At 40.8% G+C, this 20,585-nt stretch overlaps 1 protein-coding gene across 10 annotated transcripts in view; it reads left to right on the forward strand.

Moving 5' to 3' along the window:
• eya4 (EYA transcriptional coactivator and phosphatase 4) overlaps nt 1-20,585 on the forward strand; it is a 50,514-nt gene that overhangs the window by 13,722 nt on the left and 16,207 nt on the right. For 5 of the 10 annotated variants that reach the window (XR_799698.1, XM_010785475.1, XM_010785473.1 and 2 more), the window contains exons 3-14: nt 6,264-6,313; nt 8,492-8,613; nt 11,263-11,346; nt 11,844-11,921; nt 12,589-12,655; nt 12,783-12,925; nt 13,491-13,634; nt 13,835-13,917; nt 15,021-15,195; nt 16,463-16,599; nt 16,842-16,925; nt 19,676-19,765. Coding sequence is in view for 9 of the 10 variants with exons in the window: in XM_010785475.1 (XP_010783777.1) it covers nt 6,264-6,313; nt 8,492-8,613; nt 11,263-11,346; nt 11,844-11,921; nt 12,589-12,655; nt 12,783-12,925; nt 13,491-13,634; nt 13,835-13,917; nt 15,021-15,195; nt 16,463-16,599; nt 16,842-16,925; nt 19,676-19,765 (1,257 nt within the window). In the remaining variant the exon portion in view is untranslated. Of the gene's footprint in view, nt 1-2,586; nt 2,894-6,263; nt 6,314-8,491; nt 8,614-11,262; nt 11,347-11,843; nt 11,922-12,588; nt 12,656-12,782; nt 12,926-13,490; nt 13,635-13,834; nt 13,918-15,020; nt 15,196-16,462; nt 16,600-16,841; nt 16,926-19,675; nt 19,766-20,585 lie in introns of those variants that run through there. The other 5 variants (XM_010785481.1, XM_010785482.1, XM_010785480.1 and 2 more) reach the window with 4 other exon arrangements.

A 20,585-nucleotide genomic window follows, 5' to 3' on the forward strand; every position in this document is an offset into this window, starting at 1 on the left:
AGAAAGAAAGAAAGAAAGAAAGAAAGAGAGAGAGAGAGAGAGGTTGGTGTAGCATGGCGGACTCCGTGGACCTGCTTCTAGTGTAAATATGAAGGGCCTATATTGAAATAAAGAAAACAGGGTTATAAGTTTTAGGTGAAAGAAGAACAATATACATTAAACTACATTTTTGCTAATACATCCTAAATATTACATGCTGACCTAAAAACAACTAATTTAAAAATATGGAAGATCAGCATATCCAGAATAAATGAAAAGAGCAACAACAAAACAAAGGAGATAATGAACAGCAGTCTGTCACACTGTCTGCCGAGTAGAAGATAAACTGCTGTTGTTCTCGAGGGCCTCTTTAAAGGGAGCGAGGCAACTTAGTCGGACACTTTAAAAACCCTCCTAAAGTCAACAACAACCAAAGGCGAGTGCGGCCTTTTAGCTGTCTAATATACTACCCGCTTCCTCAGCTCAGTTCACTTCTCTGAAGTGCCCATGCCACGCTACCGTTTTGTTTTTCTTCTGCCTTTCTTTCTTTTTTATATTTCATCAGGCGTGTTTTGGGACACCTCCCCTGCTCCCTTCTCCACTTGCTGTGAAAATATTTCATCTGGGATGTTTTTGGAAGACCCCCTCCTGATGGGGGTCCTGCCTAGCTAATAATAAAGTGCTTGAGTTGTCAAGCGCTTCGGCAACACCCTAATCTGTTCTGACAGCTAGTCCTCCACCTACGCTCTCAAACGTCCTGCATGTCGGTATGCACGAATAACACACTTTCACCAGACATTTGTACTGATGTATGCACAGGGCTCCACAGACAGTCTATCAGTCAGGGTGTTTATTGGGGTTGGGGGGATAAATGCTGTGGGACAGGACCGCATGCTGTCACTATGGAGATCGAGCTAAAGGTGGCTAGTGCACAGTTGGAGACGGTGGCTCCGTTCCAAATTAGTCTCTAGGTCTGTGTTCATTTGGCACCCTTCAGCTGTTGTAGATGTACAGTAACATACAGTACTAGCTGGTCTGAGAGTAGTTAAAGGGTCAGTTCACTCAAATAAAAAAAAGACATTGTATTGCCCATGCCCCCGTATTCATTCTCCAACACCGATTAACAAATGAAGATATTTAGTGCATTTTAAAGGTGACATATTATGTAAATGTTCCGGTTCATATGGTATTTTTGAGTTTATACTAGAACATGTTAACATGCTTTAATGTAAAAATAATCCTTATTTTTGTCATACAGTCCCTATAAACACACCTGCATTCACCCTCTGTCTAAAACACGCCTGTCTTTTTAAGACCCTTTTTCTGAAAGCCTAGTTTGCTCTGATTGGTAATTTGTTCTGTGTCCAACATACTTGCGCTCCCCGTCTCTCGAATGACTATATCGGCACTCTAGCCTCACTTACTACCTATATATGCACAGTTGTGATTTTACCCCAGCCTTTTAACACCACAAAGACGACAATGTTCATAACCAGAGTGGTCCGTAAAAGCAGTATGATCAACTGAATCTTACTTGACCAAAATATTGTTTTGATTTATAATATATGTTATATTCTAAATAACAACATTGAACATTTCTAATCCCTTCTTAAAAAACAGACTCATTCTGTCAGATTAGTGTTATTACACACAATCAAATGTTTTTATATTTAGACAGTTTAAACTGACTCTCTATAAAACAAGTTTAAGGCAGAAATCGAATAACTTGGACTGGATAATATTCGAGATAAGAGACAAAATATGGCCCTTTACATTATTTGTGGGGCAAGAAATTTTAGTATGATGTTATTTTTTGGACGAGATTACTCAAATGCTGGATGAAACCTGATTTAAGCGTTGGTATTTTTGTGTGTGTGGGATGCGCGGTTGTGTGTTTGGGCGTCTGTCTCCCCTGACAACACCTTGACCACCATAGTGAAAGAGTGCCATCTTCAGACTGAGGCAGCTGGGAATCTACCTCGTATATAGAGCCCTACCCATGCCTCCAGCTCAGCTCTTCCCATATGACGCACACGTGCAGCCCGTGTGGTTCCAATTAACACAGATTGAATGTGTGTGTGTCCGTGTACTCAGGTGTACATGTGAGTCTCTGTGTGGTGTGGGTGAAATGGAGGAGGGTGTGTGTGTGTGTGAAAGAAGTGGGGGGGGGGGTCAATTGCATAGTGTGAAGTTTATGGTCTGGCCTGTACTTTCTACTGCACAGCAAGACATTACATCTACACCACGTCTCCATTTACCATCTTAGCTTCGTGGAAGTCATCACGCTAGAGCTACCATCAGCGGGATTTAGGTCACACACACGGATGTTTTTCATTTTAGGGGCTCCGACCTATTTCTGTTATGATATATTTTCATACACGGGCTGTTTACAATGTGGAATTTTGTTTATTTGGGTTTAGAAAATCTACATCTGTTACATTTAAAGAACTTCTTGGGCTTTAATGTAAGAGTCTGTATTGAGTGACAGCCGAGAGAGAGAGGAACGAGGGGGAGGAGGGGAAGAGAAAAATAGGGGGAGGAGGCAGAGGAGGAGAGAAACAGGACGAGTGAAATGTTCCCCATTATTGGAGTTGAAGAAGACAGGAGCGGTGCATGGATGACCTTAAAGAAAGATAGATAGAGGGAGAGAAGCGAATATAAGTGTCTTTTTCACAGATTAAGAGAAGAAGACTCCAGTTTCTCCTTTAGAGCAAAAAACTAGAATAACGTGACACCTGGAGTACAAAGGGAGAGGCAGGTAGATAGAGCCGAGCTGAAGTGTGTTTGGAGGAGTGTGTATGCTTCTGTTTGTGTGTGAAAGCAGCCTGTGTGTGAGGGGAAGCCAGTGGATCGTACAGCTCTGTAATGCTTTGTGGAAGTATAGGACTGCTAAGTGACCTGATTACACCCTGAGGTAAGAATGCACCTCTACCTCTGTGTGTGTGTCAGTGTGTGTTTCATGCTCAAACTAATGTTATAGGTTATTTTATCAAGCAATTATTTTGTATATTAACCTAGTCAGTATATAAATGCTTCTGTATAAGAAAGGATTGGAAATGCTATTAAATATTTCATTTGGCTGAGCGGGTGCAATGTTCAGGAAGGAACAAGTAAGGAAAGGTTAGTGGGTTATGGTGACAGCAGCGATGTTTTAAAGTAATATTTAAGTTAATTTATATATAATTTACTTTACTGTTTGAATCAACAAAGTATATTAAAAATATTTTTTCTAAATTATTTTTGATGTAAATGGACAAGGTATTTGTTTTAGATGCTGTTTCAGAATTGTCAATAATAAATATTCTTAGATCTGAAATCATCAACATTTTAATGTAATATATAAAACTACCAGATAAAAAAAGGATTTCAGAACCATTTTTACTATTCTTTTTTTTTTGTATTATATATTATATTATTGCATTTTTTTATTTCATTTACAACATTTTGAATTGGAATTACTGCAATCACAGCAAATATATTATTTGATGAAAAACATTTTTTAAATTTTGATATTAATCTAAATGTTCCTTCTACACAAGCGTAATAACAACAGATTTTTTTTAAACGTGTTTGTGTATGTGTGCGTGTGTGTGCAAACTCTGTGCATGATATCAGATGACCCATTGCAGATGGGTTGGGTTGTTACCAGAAACACATAGCGCTATTCTTCTTTCTCTCTCCATCTCTACCCCTTTTCTCTTCCTGCACTGTGTTTTCACAGTTTGTCAGGAACAATAACACAAATCTTGTTGATGTGCTTTTTATGTAAAATGTTTGACCTTTCAGTGAACTTGTTAAAAAACAAATAAAGGGTGATTGTGTGTGTGTGTGTGTGTGTGTGTGTGTGTGTGTGTGTGTGTGTGTGTGTGTGTGTGTGTGTGTGTGTGTGTGTAGGTGAGGGACAATACAAGGAAACAAATCTAGGAGCAGAACTAGGACTGCTTCTGCTTATTTCTGATAACACCTACTGTTTCTTATTACTGCCCTTTGGGGTCAAATTAGGGCCTCACGGTATCATTACAGCCATTAGATAATGATGATGATGATGATAAGTAAGTGCCAACACAAACATAGCTATGTGTAATTCTCTTAAATATACCATTGTTATTAGGGCTAATTACCTGGGGTACCTGTATTCATCCCTAAGGGAGTCTCCAGGCTGGCCAGGTTGTGTTGCAGACCGGTCACCCGGCCAACCAGGTCAAAGGTCGCCTATTTAAATGGCTCGGATGACACAAATGGGTCCTTCAGGCATCGTGTCCACAGGACACTTACAGGCCCTCTGTTTTGTTGTTAGAGATGAAATTGTCCATGCTTTACTGCAAAAAAAGGAAAGAGCAAGAATGACGCAAAATATCTGCATGCTGTAAGCGTGAATATATTTGTAGCTTTAATATTGCAAGATTACGGCAAAACACTTGTTTCAATGGGTTTTGATTGGATCATCATTTATATGTATGACTTTTAAAATCAGTATATAAAAAAAAGTAGAACATAGCAAAACAGAAACATGTTCAGCACGGTCATATGTCCTTCTCATATTTTAAAAAGATAAAGAACAAATATATACAATTTTCTAAATATGGAGTTTTAGATAAAAACAATGAGCTAGAAGAGATGTGAGAGAATCTGAAAGGTGGGCTCGGAGAGAAAGTGTGCGATGGATAAAGCACACTGATAAAAGCTTTTCGGGATCAAAGCCCTCGTGTGCCTGTGTTTTCACAGATCATGTTGAGACAGAAACAGCCAGGGTTATGTGTGTGTGTGTATGTGTGTGTGTATATATATATATGTGTGTGTGTGTAGGCGTTGTTCGCTCCTTCGTTTGTACGTAGCCCGGCGTCTGCATAACATGTGGATTGCAGTTTCTCACGGACGTGATGTTGATGTCGTGACTGACAGCCTTGTTAAATTTCAGTAAAGCATGAAACGTGACATTAAAGTGCCGTGTGTGTGTGTGTGTGTGTGTGTGTGTGTGTGTGTGTGTGTGCGTGCGTGCGTATGAAAGTGATCCATACGAGGGCACCGGCTAACCTTTGAACCCTGTCTTAAACAGCTAAGTGCTGGTTCTTATTCGCTCTCAGCAGGATCCTCTAATCAAAACCATAACACCACAACTCAAACAAAAATGGACACACACACACACACACACACACACACACACACACACACACACACACACACACACACACACACACACACACACACACACACACACAGAGACACACATGCACACAGAAATGTCCTATTTTCCAAATACCTGGAGTTTAGTGTCTGCTTGGCCAAGCACTTTCTCTGTATACTTACCTGTGATTGCGATAATGTGCAAATGGCTTGAATATATGCTGCCTGGGTGAATTTCACCATGTGTGTGTGCGTTTGTATGGGCATTTCCATGTGCGGGTGCAGATGTGTGTGTGTTTGGCACCTCGCGCGTGCCCTACACCTCGACAGTGTGTTGACACAGTGATTATAGGGCAGCTGGTACACATTGGCCCTCGCTCCGCCCTGCATTTACTGTTCTAATTAGTTCCTGTTCCAAATAAGAGAGAGGAATTTTAATAGAGAACCGCTGGTCTGTCGTCTAGTGCCGCATAGCCTCACACACAGCGACGCACATGAAGCCGGCCTGTGTGTGAGCGCAGTGAGTGTATGCTGCGGTGGAAAGCCACGGAGGCTGAAGTGTGTTTTCTAACTTTTTTTTTTCAAGGATGAAGGAAAAGTTCCAGCTTGCAGTGATTGACACGACCAAATGTGACGGTTACCCCCACCAAAGTCAAGGCTCGATTTAGTGTCTACCGTGACACGTCTTAGGGTGAAGAGTGAACCCTGTGACCTAACATGACCCTGGCATGACCTTTCAACTCTTTAAGGGTTGAGGAAGGGGCTTGAGCTCCGGATGGAGCAGGGTCACGGGTGAACAAGGGAAAGTTAATATCTGTCACTTAGATGCCAGTTAGCACTTCTTTCACGGCGGTGGCTACAACTACAGACACCAGTTCTGGTTTAATATAAATTCAGCATTCCAGTAACATTTAATAAATAACACAACAAAAAGTCAATGCATTTTGTCGCAATATTCTGTTACATTTGCAGAAACATTACATTTCAATTTTCTCTGTCATCTTAGTTTCTTCTAAGAAGTGAAGGGAGGAATCTACTTTTGTTGTTATTCACAACAGATATCTGTCTGATTCATAAACACTGGTTTATGAGGCTGGTTTATGACACTAATATAATATATGTGGTGAGTTAACATTTCCTCTGCTCTGGTTTCTCTGCAGGTGAAGAAATCACACAGTGAATCTCATGTTCCAGACCCCTCCGACGCCAGGTACGCTCACATATGTCTGACTGTATAATATAACAAAAAACGTGAGGTCTTTCAGAACTCTATGTGTGTGTCCTAGTTCTCTCGTCATGGTGCAGAGAGGTGAGGTTTCACTGCAGTTGCGAGTTATGATGATGTCATCAACACTTTCCCAAGACCTCAGTGTCTGACACACACACACACACACACAGAGAAACATATGTTCTGATCCAATCAAAACACAAGCAAAGTGAGCAAGCCGTAGACTGTGACTCATTTAGTTGATTAGTAGATCGACATAAAAACATTTGAAAAGCTATTTTGATAACCAATTTATCCTTTTTGTCATTTTTAAAGCAAAAATAATAAATAACAAAACTACTGCGAAAGTACAAAATATTCTCTGCTTCCAGCTGCTAAAGGGGAAGATATCCTACTTTTTTGTTAGGTATTTTATTTATAATGATAACATCTCTGGTTTTGTTCACAGAAAAGGCAAGTCATCTAGTCAGAAGTTAAATAAACTATTAAGAAAAACATTACCATATGAATCAAAACCGAACAAAGTGTTGGTAGATTGTCTCAAACTATTCATTTTACACAATACATCGTACATTCTGCATTGCATCAGGATGCAGCGTGTTTTTTCAATGACCAGACATAATGTGAAAACCAGAAAAGAGTTTATGAAACACCAACTCCTGCCATCGCCTCCCGAGAGGAGCGAAACGGAGAGAAGAAAAAAAAACAAGAAGGGGAGACAGAATCATATCCTGCTGTTGAGAGACACAAAAAAAGGATGGATGAAGAGTGTTGAAGCACACAGGAGAAAAGAGAGAGGGAGAGAGTGAACACAAAACACAATCTGTGAAAGATCTTAACTGTTATTGCAGTGTGTTATAGCAGAGATATTTGAGGCTTTCAATTGAAGTTTGGGCTTGGTTTAATATCTTATCCACAATAAAACCTTGTTGATTTTATATAAATGGTTTTAATTCAAGCTGCACATGAGAGCAGATTGGATGTTAAACTGTAAACACAAACAAAACACAGTTGTCAAAGAGAGTTGATTTGGAGTGTTTATCTTTTGTACGGTTTCTCTTTTGCGCCCTGTGTCTTCCTCCGTGCTGAAAGCTCTATGTTTATACCTGTCAGTCATGGGCTGCAGTCATGTGTGACAATGCTATCTGCCCATAGCATTGGGATGGCCAGTTTCCAAACCACAGATGTATTGTACACACACTCTCTTTTAGTACACACACACAGTGGTAGAACGGCAACCCGCATTTGTTTAATTCTCCCTCCATCTCTGTCATTTCTCTCTTTGATGTCTCACACAAAAGCACAAGTGTGACCAGCCTGCGGGCGGCGTGAGTCAGGGCTCACACACACATGATTACACACGTTCATAAGAAGTACTGTCCAAACACACACACTGACTCAACGTTAAACTATGTCCACCACCAAAGGACATGTCAAAATGTCGGTTTGTGGCCACAGTGATGAAGAGTCATGAGCGAGTGTTTAATGTTGCTTTTCTTGCAGTCTTCATGCATAGAAGTTTATTAAAAACACTTACACCTCTCAATGGGGGTTATGAACCCTGAGATGAGTGGTAGTTGCCGTGGTAATAACTAATAGGAATTCAAATAAATAGTAAATATTGAAGTCAGACCTCTGCTCCACCACAAATGTTCATCTTCATTCTCCTCATGTCTCTATTTACTTCCACACACACGCACGCACGCACGCACGCACGCACACACACACACACACACACACACACTCCCTTTACCACTACCACCTTGTGCACTGGTTTGTCCCACTCATGCATGTGGAACACATTGTAAAACCAAAGCACGCTGGCAGGCTGTGGGTTTGTATTGGAGCCCAGAAAGTGCACACACACATACACACACACTCCATAAAAGAGCCAGCAGGCCCGCAGACAATGTCTAGCGCCTCTGAACACATGCTCATGTAAGCTAACTGGTACGGAGAAGCATAACGTTTATGACTTTAATGTGTGTGAGTGTGTGTGCAGTATGTCATTGAATGTGTTCAGCGAAATCTCAACGTGATATATAGAGGTGGGAGATTCCCAGCTGTGATAGCATATTGCTGTTGATCTGTTATTCATTCAAAAATCACAGTTCATCTTTATTTTTCTCCCCTCTCCTCCCCCCCACCTCTTCCTCCCAGGTCTATGGAAATGCAGGACCTAGCCAGTCCTCATAACCGTGTGGGAGGTGGAGATTCAACGGGCTCCAAGCTGGACAAGAACAACCTTGGCAGCCCCTCCATCACAACCAATGGAACAGGAGGTGAGAAGGCCAAGAGTGTATGGTGTTGCAGTAATGAATGGGTATTTGTGTTTGAAATGGTAGAAAGGTTAGTTTTAGCTTTGTTGCTATACATGGTCTTGAGCATCTTTTATAATTCGAATGTATTTTCAATGTGTATTCAAGTATTATTTAGACTTCTAAGCTTTAGGAAGACAACATGTGCTGTTTAAGTACTTAATTTCACATTTCGGGATCTACACTTCTGGCATAAGTGAGAAGATAATACCAAAATAATGTGAAGCCGCTCTTCGCCAGTAGCCTATTACATTAGCTTAGCACAAATAATATAATTAGTGATAACAGCTTGGGTCTGTCCATAGGTGACAAAAACCCTTTAAAAAGAAGATTAAACAAGAGATCAAATGTAAATTAGTTAGCTTAAACATTTGTTGGTAGGTAAATCTAGTTACCCCTGGACAGAGCCCAGCTAGCCTTTTCGAGCTAAGCTAACTTTCTGATGGCTGTAGCTTCGTTAAATCAATCTTCTCATCTTAACTTCGGCAATAGAACAAATAGGCAAATTGCCTAAAATGTTGAATATAATCCTTTTAAGGGCTTCTTTGTTCCATCTATGTTTTCATCTGAAATGAAGACCAGTCAACTTCACTCTTTGAAGTCAGAGTCACAGTGAAAGCCGGCTGTTTCAGATTAGGGCTCGACATGTCATGGTAACATTAATTGATGTCCTGATTTTTAAACAAAATAAGAACATATATTAAGTTGAAGGAAGCACTTCTACTATACATTCTGTTTTTTGTTTTCCCAGAAGAGATGCACTTCCAGTTGTTTTATGACATTTTGCTCCTGTTACAGCAGAGGTTGAAAGTGCATATTGTAAATTACTTTGGGCAAAAAAACTGATGAGTGTAATGTAATGTAATAAAATATATTGCAAAATCATCAGTCAGAAAGACTTTCAACATGCAGAGATAAGTACTTTTTGAGGAATTTATAGGGACGGAAAGAGACGCGCACATGCAAACGCACACATACACACACACACATCCTGCGCTGGCAGGAGGACTTGAGTAAACCACTGGAGGATGTGTGTAAACACACGGTGAAGCACTTCTGCTCTCCTCCACTGGCCGCTTAGCAAAATGTGTGTATGTGTGTGTTTTTGTCTGTTCAAGCCCAAAATCCCATTGGAAACTATTCACTCGACAAAAGAGCATTAAAGCATCACAGCTCTCGTAGATGTCAACACCAGTGAGCGCTCTCCTCTCTGTCTTCCCCTTTCTTTTTCTTCCTTTTCTTTTCCTCTATCCGTCTGTGTTTCTCTTTCCTTCTTCTCATCTTTTCTACAGTCAACCTTGATCTCCTCCTCTCTCAGTGTCTGTCTATAATTTTTTTGACAAGGCAGTTTGATGTAATAGCAATGGATGTAAGTGCTTTTGTTGAGGGCGATCCTTTGATCTATTGCTAATTTTAACAGGCAATGGAAACTAATGTAATGGAAAAAGTGAGATACTACATTTTAGTCAAGTTCATGTGTCATCACACACAGACTAAGTCATACTCAGACTTAATCGTGCATTTAGACCATATTAGCACATTAAATCATTTTTGATGAGCTCACAGTTAATGGTTTTAGCAGACAAAACCAGGACTACACACTCACAGCCAAAACAAACTACATACCCAACATTCCCCTCACCTGACATCAGCCAAAGCCCCGGCCCGTTGGCCGTCTCCATAGCTACTCATTTGTCTTCATTAGGGCTTGTCCGATGGCTTGTATTGCTCCCCGAGGGGATTAATGAAGTTCCCCTGATCTAAATGGAGTTCTCAGATGTTCACTGATGATGAGTTTGAATCATGTTCAGAGAGAAACAAGAAATGTCACCTAATAAAACGGCATGGAGGATTTTAAGGTGGTTCACAGGTGTGCTTCTTTTTTTGTGGTTTGGGAAAAAGCTTTATTGCTGTGCCAAGAGTAAAATAAGAAGATACCACTCTCATATCTTAAGGCGTTTATTATCAATACATTCACATTTGTGATGGATCACATGACTTGTTGTATGTGAAAGCTGTAGGTCATAGTGACAAACCAAGAGATCATTATTATTCAACTCTGCTGTTCCCCTCATCAATACACATAATTGTAGCTCGTGATTATTTTTGGTTTGTCGGCCCAAAAAAATGACCTGAAAACAGAGGGAACAGCTAACATGGTTTAGCTCAGTATATTGTGTTTGTTTAATCTGTACCAAAACTAAAGCTTAAAAAATAAGTTGCATTTCTTCGTCAGGCTTATTGTAGTTTTTTACTGGTTGCCTGTTAACATCATTATGATGAGGTACATCAGAGGTGCCAGTAGGCAGAAGATATATACATTCCCACACTTGTTCCCTCTGCCTCCATATTTAAACTAAGTAAAGCAAATAAATATCTCACATTAGCTTCTTATTTAGTTTACAGACATGAGATTGGTATTCATAGTCTCATAGAACTCTGGACAGGAAAGCAAATAAGCATGTTTCCCAAAATGTTGAAGTATTAAATATTAATAATGATAAAATTGTCTACCTTTTAAGTTAATCAACACCATGTCCCATATACCTGAGACTGGCTCCTGGTTCTCAGTGCTTCTTATCCTCACCACCTTCCCACCTTGCACCCTTTTAGGTGAAAACATGACAGTTCTAAACACGGCTGATTGGCTGTTGGGCTGCAGCAGCCCGCCCCCCGCCCCGGGCTCCAAGGACTATGGTACAGAGGTGCATGTGTGTGAATCTAAGGCCAGAGGTCATACAGTATTATCCCTTAAATGCAAAAAAGATGGGTTCCTATAGTTTAGGCTGGTCCTAGATCTGACGTTTTGTGTGCCAGAATTGCAGTGATTTTCTTTCTTTTTTCTTGCTGTGCAGTGTTCCCTGCTCTCTGGATCCCCTTGGGTTTTTCACAGTGTGTGTGTGGACTTGTTATACAGTTGCAGGGTCCCTACCAGTCAACAGATTTATGAAAAGTTGGAGAATTTGATGAATCGGCTGGGAACGAAAGTTAATATCAGTGGATTTTGACAAAACGGTCAAAAACACAAAGCTTTACAAAAATAAAAAAATCAATGATAGTGGGAACCCTGCACACAACACTCACTCCCATACTGGAACTGCATGGTCGTTTTTTTTTGTATGTGTGTTTGTGAGTGCGCGACAGAACTTCCTTACTGGCCTCCCCTAACACTGATATTTTCCGTCTTCCTTAAGTGAAAACAGAGCCTATGAACAACAGCGATACAGTCACTACGACAGGCGACACCGCACTGGACACATACGCAGGCTCAGGTAACACACACATCTCTCTAAGAAATGCACTCATGTACTATTTCCTCATTGAAAAGGAAAAAAACAAACTCAAGTCTCTGTCAGCTCTATATTAGTCTGTTTTCTCACACACACACAGACACCGTCATCCATTTCTGCTCCGCGGTGGGCCTGCTGAAAGCTTTAATCCCGTGAAGTATTGCCTGTCCTTAGATTGCGTCATCAAAGGCTGGCAGAGGGATGAGAGAGAGCGAGAGACATTTTTACACTAGTCTTTTTTTTAGACTCACACAAGACCCCGTGCTCCTTCATTCTACAAAACACGCACACACTGAGACACAAAACCATTAAGCAACGCACAGTGAGGGTTTAGAAGCAGCGGGGTGTTTGTCAGTATTGAGCTCTGACATCTCAATGACCACAAACACACATTGTGTTTTACTTTGAGGCCCGCAGTAAGGGTTTCATGCACAGTGCTCTCTGAAGGGGGAAAACTTGGCACCTCTCCATTGGAAATGCTTCAAATTATGTTTACTGGAAAAGCATTTCAATTCAAGCAAGCCCGAGGCCTTGAATTGTGCTATTCAGGAGTGGTTTTGTTGAACGTGAAAGGAAACAGATGATTTACGTCGACACCATCCGTAACCTCGCGTTGCCCTGTTGTTTTTTATTATTGTGCTGTTTTTAGTAATCACCAGCAGCGGATACAGCCCTCGTTCAGCCCATCAGTACTCCCCTCCTCTATACCCATCAAAGTAAGTGTGACAGAAGCTGGTTTCTAAAAATTATTATCAGCATGTCTCGTATTCTTCAATTGTATTGTCCTATTCTGCCAACATTTTTTTTGTATCTACATTACCTGTTGTTCCTCTCCTTTTCCAGGCCCTACCCTCACATTCTCTCCACACCGGCAGCCCCCCCCATGCCCACGTACGCCGGTCAACCTCAGTTCAGCAGCATGCAGCAGTCCACCGTCTACACCGCCTACTCCCAGACAGGACAGGCATACGGACTGTCCTCCTATGGTACCAAGAGAAACATTTAAAAAAAGACAAAGAGTGACATTCAATAACAAACAACTGTTAGAAGCAGATTGATGAAAAAAGCAGAAGAAGTCTTACTCTACAAATATGTTTTATAAATTAAACTACAGGTTCTGCAATACATAATGGAGATTGAACCTTATTGGGATATTTTTAGAAGTAGAACAATGATCAGATGTAGTTGTTTTAGGAAGAAATAAGTAAAGAAACATTTAAAATGAGATACATTTTCTCTTGTCTTTTTGATTAGCTACAAAATTAGCATGCAAAATGTAAGTTATGGGTGCCAAATAAGTAATTACCATTTATATCTCAGTGAAAAATGCAATATTTTCACCATTATACTATATTATAAAATTTGAAATTCATGTAATGTAATGCAAGTAAAGCCAGAAAGACAACATTATTCAAACATTGATGATGGCATACAATGTGAAGTTTCAAGAAAATACATTCTGTTAACATTCAAGTTTTAACAGTACAGTTTGCTGATGCTGTAATATTTGCACTACATTGTATAATATTCCTTTTGTTGTTGTTGTCCCAGACCTGGGTGTTATGCTGCCGGGCATTAAGACGGAGAGCGGCTTGGCTCAGAGTCAGTCTCCTCTGCAGACCGGCCTCAGCTACAGCCCCGGCTTCACCACCCCTCAGCCCGGACAGACTGCATACTCACCCTATCAGATGCCAGGTCAGTCTGAGACGTACACTATCAAATACCTTTAATGGCTCACCTTTCTCTCCCGCCACAAGTTAATAATGCAGTCCTACAGTTTTAAATAAATCACACATCATCAGTTGTTCATCATTTTAATGCTATAACTTTGCACGTGATTCCATTTTATTTTTCATTCTCTCTGTATAAGTCCATCTTCTCCTTTTTGTCCCAAGGTTCCAGTTTCACTCCTTCCTCAGGCCTCTACGCCACCAACAACTCAGTGTCCAACCCCGCCAACTATACTGCCACACAGCAGGTACCTTTGTGTTTATATGCTGTGTGTGTGCAGGCTTGACGTATACATGACATTTCATTTAGCTACAGTAAGGCTTTTTTCCAACGTTTGGTTTAAACTGGACCGTCCAGCTGTAAGTTAGCTTGAGTAAAAAACATTTTCCCAAGCCCAAAAATACATTTCCTAAAGGAGTTCTTGCCAGCTTGAATTAACCACACTACAAGTTTGGTCAAGTGAAGGCCATTTTCGCAATTATGCTGCTGGCTAAAACTAAAGATGAGGATATTGCATGGTGCAGTAACGAAAAGTGGACCCGAAGTGATATTGCAGTCACTAACCAACAGAACTTTGCTTACCTCACGAAATAAAAATCGAATTACATTGTGACCCCGCAACAGGAACAGACTTATGAGTGAAACGGACAATTAGTCTTTGTGAAGGAGTGCTTTGTTCTGGATATTTCTTTATGTCTATTTGATGAATTATATTGAGGTAGTAAAATGCTTCAAGGGGAATTTCAATGTTCCACTATGATAGATGTGGCTGTTTAAGGGAAGAAAGTCAAGGTTTGGCTTGTGTGGGTGGATTGAGGGGGGAATATATAGTGTGTGTGTGTGTGTGTGTGTGTGTGTGTGTGTGTGTGTGTGTGTGTGTGTGTGTGTGTGTGTGTGTGTGTGTGTGTGTGTGCGTGCGTGCGTGCGTGCGTGCGTGCGAGTTTAACAGAAAAGGAGAAGTAAGGGTGTATACAATGTGGATATGCATGCTTGCGTACACACATCATTGTATGTGTGTGTGTTGGTGTGTGTATGCATTCATGTGGTATGCTCCACTTTATAAGGATTCGTCGAGATGGACGTAGTGACAGGTTTAGAGAGCTGACTCGTAAAAGCGCCCATCTCCACTGGGTCAGTAAAAAGCAGCAACACAAGGCTTTAATTGTTTTGGAGATATAAACTACAGAACCGAGGGAATAAAAGATTCGAGAAATGAGAACGAGCACTTGTAAAGTCTCTCTTCAAAAGTCAGTTTGAACCTCCCCAGAAACCTCTTCCTTTAGTTTCTTATTGTTTTGTTCTTTTTGTCCTCGCACCCTTTGTGCTCATGTATCGTGTTATTCCCCGCAGGATTATCCCTCATATACGACGTTTGGCCAAAACCAGTACGCCCAGTATTATTCCGCCTCCACTTACGGGACATATATGAGCTCCAACAGCGTGGACGGCACAGGCTCCACGGCGGCCTACCAGCTGCAGGACCCCGCTCCTGCCATGACCGGACAGGCTGCTGAACTTCACCCAGGTTTGTATTCAAAAGAATGAAAACACTCCACCACAGTTCTTCCTAAGTCATGAATATGCAAACAAATGTTAAATCTCTCACAGTTTCTTGATGCTGGCTCCATGATTTCGTTTTTTTTAGGAAAATTACCACAGTTTGATTGATGAAGCACAGGAAGTAACTTCAGACTGTAGCCATAGTTACCTAGCATTGCACTCTAATTGGAGGATCCACATATGTTTACATTAGCCTCTGAGATTTGATCAGAGTTAAGTTATGTGAAATATTGCACTTTTGTAGAGAAAGAGAAAAGAAGTTAACCCATATGTACAGAAATATGACTTGGTGGTCTATTATATTTGTCTTTTTTGCACATATTTCCTGTGGTTTGTCTTGGCTGTTCCTCAGAAAGCCTGATTAAAGGAGCTTATCATTCTTCCTGTCACTGGCACTTTCCCCACTTTTCTCGCTGTTCCTATTTTCTCTCTTGTTGGAGTTACAGTTTGCATTTGTGTTCTTTTTTTGTCGCTCACATGCTCTTTGTGTCTCTTTGTGTATCTACCCACCCCCTCTCTCTTGGTCTCTCCCTCTCACCCTGATTGAGACATAACAATATGAGAGCTGAAGCTTAGAGTCTGGTTCTAGTTACCACACAACAGTGGGAGCATATGGCATTAGGAGTGTGTGTGTGTGTGTGTGTGTGTGTGTGTGTGTGTGTGTGTGTGTGTGTGTGTGTGTGTGTGTGTGTGTGTGTGTGTGTGTGTGTGTGTGTGTGTGTGTGTGTGTGTGTGTGTGTGTGTGTGTGTGTGTGTGTGTGTGTGTGTGTGTGTGTGTGTGTGTGTGTGTGTGTTCAAGAATGTGTGTCCACTCATATGTGCTCCTGCAGAATTGTGTATCTTTGCATCAGATTACCTAACTTGTTCTAATTTATTGCATCGCTCCCGCCCTATGTTTAATCTTTACATTTCATGCTACCATGAATCAGTCAGAATACCAATGGCACTTTTTTTGTACGGTTCATTGGTAGTCTTTAAGTTGATCTGTTGTGCCAATTACGTTGAATTATTAAACCTGACAAGATGGCTTATTACTGTACCAAGTCAGTGAGTTATCGCTCTTCCTGAAGTTGATACCCCAGAACACCTGAGGGATCAGCCCAAAACCACATCATTACTGTTGTTTTAATGCGTTGAATATATTTTCTGATCGTTTGGGACGGACATTTGATCATTTTTACATTTTTATGTTTAAAATGTTTAGCCCTGCCTGTGTTTGCCTACACTCTCAGGGGACTTTGATACAGTGCAGAGCCCCTCCACGCCCATCAAAGAGCTGGATGACCGAGCCTGCCGGAGTGGGGGGTCCAAGTCCCGGGGAAGGGGCCGCAAGAACAACCCCTCCCCTCCCCCTGATAGTGACCTGGAGGTAAGGGAGCGAAGAAAACACTCAGTTGACTCTAAGCGCTTACAGTTCTGACTTAATAATCCATAAAATCTCAGTGGAAATGTGCTATTCCCTTTGATCGACATCCTCTCTGCGCGTTGAAATCTCAGAACAACAGAGAGGCTGATAGAGAGCCGGACCACCCACTTAACCCAGTTGAAAATAAAAAGACATATGTGCTAAACGGATGGACATCTCATTGTGTCACTTTTTTTGTTCTCCAGAGGGTGTTCGTGTGGGATCTGGACGAGACAATCATCGTCTTCCACTCTCTGCTCACAGGCTCCTACGCACAGAAATATGGCAAGGTAAGATCCTGCAGTCTATTTTATTTTTCTTAGCCAAAGATATTGATTAAACTATGCATCATTTTGCCTCAGATGCTTAAACAAATATCACAATGGAGGATCAATAACCAAAACCCTTGGAGAAAGGCTACATCTGCTCTACTGTTGAACTTCGACCCAAGAAAGCACTTAAAACGGGATTGTTCTCGCTTGTAATAGAAGCAGACATGTCTCCATTTTTTTTTAACAGTTTTAGTTTATTTTGCTCACTTCTAAACAGTGAACTCTGACTGTCCAGCTGCCGGAATCCTAGTGAGACGGGGAGGAGTTGATCATATTGTTGATACCCTCTTCTGCCTTGCCTACTGTTATTACTGTGAGCTCAGAGGAACACGCTTTACAAGTAATCCTGCAGTCAGTGCTGTGGACTTTCTCTGCCCCGCACTTTGCCTTACAGGCTACACACAGGCGTAACCAGGCCCTGTGGTTTGTGCAGGTTGTTGGGGCAATATACAACTTTTCAGGAATAGTTAAAAAAAAAAAAGAATTCCATCAGTTTTTTTTTCTTGATAGGGTAAAACATAATTAAACTAAAATGCTAAATAATTTATTGAAAAAGATCAGAAAAAAGTTATATTTTAAAATGGTGATAATAATACATAAATGTGATTTTAAGTAGGGATAGTGAATTGTTAATATGCCTCTGAATCCAAACCTCGCCCCTACTTTTGTGGGGACTATTTTCATAGCTAAATGTTTCTCTCTGTAGTCTCTTATAAAATGCACAGCATTTCAATAAGCTTAATTCTCCTCAGGCGTTCTTCAGAGTGTTATGGTCAATATATGATCATTACCACATATAATAAAATATGTAAAAATGCATATCATATTATAAATACATTTAAGAGCCATTGATAATTGCCTTAATAGCTCAATGCTTATAATTTACTTGGACTGACGTTTATTCCAATCTTTATTTTGAGCTTATTTGGTGGTCTCGCCCTCTCACCTCCCAGCTACATTGTTTATAGTTCCCTTTATTTTAATAGTTCTTGGCTCTGATCCGGCTCATCCTATGTGGCCTAGGCTACAGATCTTTTTATTGGGTGACGTCGTTTCCTGTGGGCACCAGCGTAAGCCACCAGCCTTGCCTGTACGGGTTTCGCGTACCACTCTGAGCCTGCAGTCCATTCTGATATAGTTTGGCACTCAAACAAAAGCTGGCGCCGCACAAATACCATTTAGAGCCAGACCCGCATAGACTCATATAAGCCCAGGCATTTTACAGATAAGGGTTTGTGGGCAGTGATGTACTTCCGAGTTGGATCCGTGTCGTGGAATTTAATGTTGGGCAATTGAGATTGAATGGATAAAAGAGAGGCTTGGGACTTGTACAAGTTTGCATGTGAATGAGAAGGAGAACACACATGGTCTTGAAGTTAATTCAACTTGGTTTGCTGTGTTTTTATCACATAGAAATACTGAATACCAAAATATATCACAATTTAAATCTTGGCTTAAGTACAAAAGCATTTTCAAACATTAAATTAAATGTTTTTCAATGGCTCAAATAAAGTTGCATCTAACTTCTGATAATGAATCATGTTTTTTTATCCAAATTAATACAAAAGAAAGAACATGTTTTCACCTAATTTGCTGCGGCTGCCCTCGAGAAACTTAGTGGCAGCTGTGTCTGTTCACACCTCGCCCAAAATAGTGTTTACACTGTTGACATAGCAACCACTAGCCCTGAGCACCCTTCTCACGGGCTCTGGGAGTATAACTGCTTTAAAAGATGTTTCAATTTTTAATAAATATTCGTGTACATAAAGTTATTATAATCAGGGATAATGTTCACATCATCATGAAGTGTTGAGTTTTCACCGCTCAAATAATAACAGCGGAGGGAGAGAGTGGAATTGTTCCAGGCTACCTTTGCCAGGCCAAATTAATATTTGCTATTCTCTGTGATTGATTGAACTTTTCTGGCAAAATACTACAAAGAAAAAGCCAACTCAGCCTTTCTGGAGCCCAAAGCAATATCCAAAATGAACTGCTCAAAATGAATAAACACATTTGAGCAGTGAGTGTTTCGACACACTGATATTAGTAACGTATCTCTGGCTGAAAGCCAACGTAATAATTACCTGAGAGACAAACTTAAGTGCCTCTTGTCTCTGTGATTGACAGGTAAGAGGGACAAGGAATACCTATTATCACTATGAGCAGCTGTCAATCTTTTAGAGCTCTGAACACTTTCGGTGCCTGCTCGCTCACTTTCACTCTCCTTCCTGTTAGTTTCTTTCTATTCTGGTCCTCTGACGGCGTCAGCGAATCTCGCGGCGAGCTGTCGTCCCTTGCTGACCTATCACAGATGATGGTTTCTGCAGCTGAGCCCCGGGCCCACACATAGACACACACAAACCATTCACATACCAAATACACTCCAAGTATCTCTCTCTTTGAGGGTGCTTGCTCCCTGCAACACACACATGAGGACACACACTCTTCCTCTCACCCCCCCCCCACACAAACACCCCACCACCACCAAGCATGAGGAATGTTGATGGGACAGAACAAGTGCAACCTGTCTGTCAGCATCTGCTGTGATGAGTGGAGCATACCATCTTTAAAAGTGGGGGGTTATGGGGGCAGGGGTGTGAATAAAAAAAAATTAGGAAGAGTGTGAAAAATTAAATCTATTATGGGTTGTCAATAATTGTTCATAATGGGGATGTCATGATGATAATGATGATTTTATCTTCCTTTAGGACCCTCCTATGGCCGTAACACTGGGTCTGAGGATGGAAGAGATGATCTTCAACTTGGCTGACACACACTTATTCTTTAATGACCTGGAGGTGAGTCTGGCACATGCAATTTACACTTTTAAATTGTTTTAAGGGTGTGTCATAAGATTGGGAATTGTGTACAGTATTCCCATTTTACACAAAGCTGACAGTTTCTTGAAGCCCGGCTGTCATTCAGTTGAAAACTACTACTGCCCCCTAGTGGTGTAAATTGGTGTAACATGCTTTTTATATATTTGGTATCACTTTGTTTATATTTTCTAATTTTAGTTCTGTTAAAATTGTGTATGTTCAATAGATTAATACATGTTGACCAGAACATGTATTCAAACAGGGTTAATTAAGAATTGTTTGGTCTTCACACAGTTTATAGTTACTATTTACACTGAACAAAAATATAAACGCAACACTTTTGTTTTTGCTCCCATTTTTCATGAGATGAACTCAAAGATCTAAAACATTTTCTATTTACACAAAATAACCATTTCTCTCAAATATTGTTCACAAATCTGAAAAAATCTGTGATAGTGAGCACTTCTCCTTTGCCGAGATAATCCATCCCACCTCACAGGTGTGGCATATCAAGATGCTGATTAGACAGCATGATTATTGCACAGGTGTGCCTTAGGCTGGCCACAATAAAAGGCCACTCTGAAACGTGCAGTTTTGCTTTATTGGGGAGGTCTGGGGGGGTCCGAAAACCAGTCAGTATCTTGTGTGAGGGTTAGGATTAGGGTTAGGGTTAAGGTTAGGGTTAGGGTAATGTTGTGAATCGAGTGGCCCATGGTGGTGGTGGGGTTATGGTATGGGCAGGCGTATGTTATGGACGATGAACACAGGCCACTCGATTCACAACATTACCCCTAACCGT

This window comes from Notothenia coriiceps, unplaced genomic scaffold (genome assembly GCF_000735185.1).
Source record: "Notothenia coriiceps isolate Sejong01 unplaced genomic scaffold, NC01 NC01_scaffold00027765, whole genome shotgun sequence".
In the NCBI taxonomy this organism is placed as follows: Eukaryota; Metazoa; Chordata; class Actinopteri; order Perciformes; family Nototheniidae; genus Notothenia; species Notothenia coriiceps.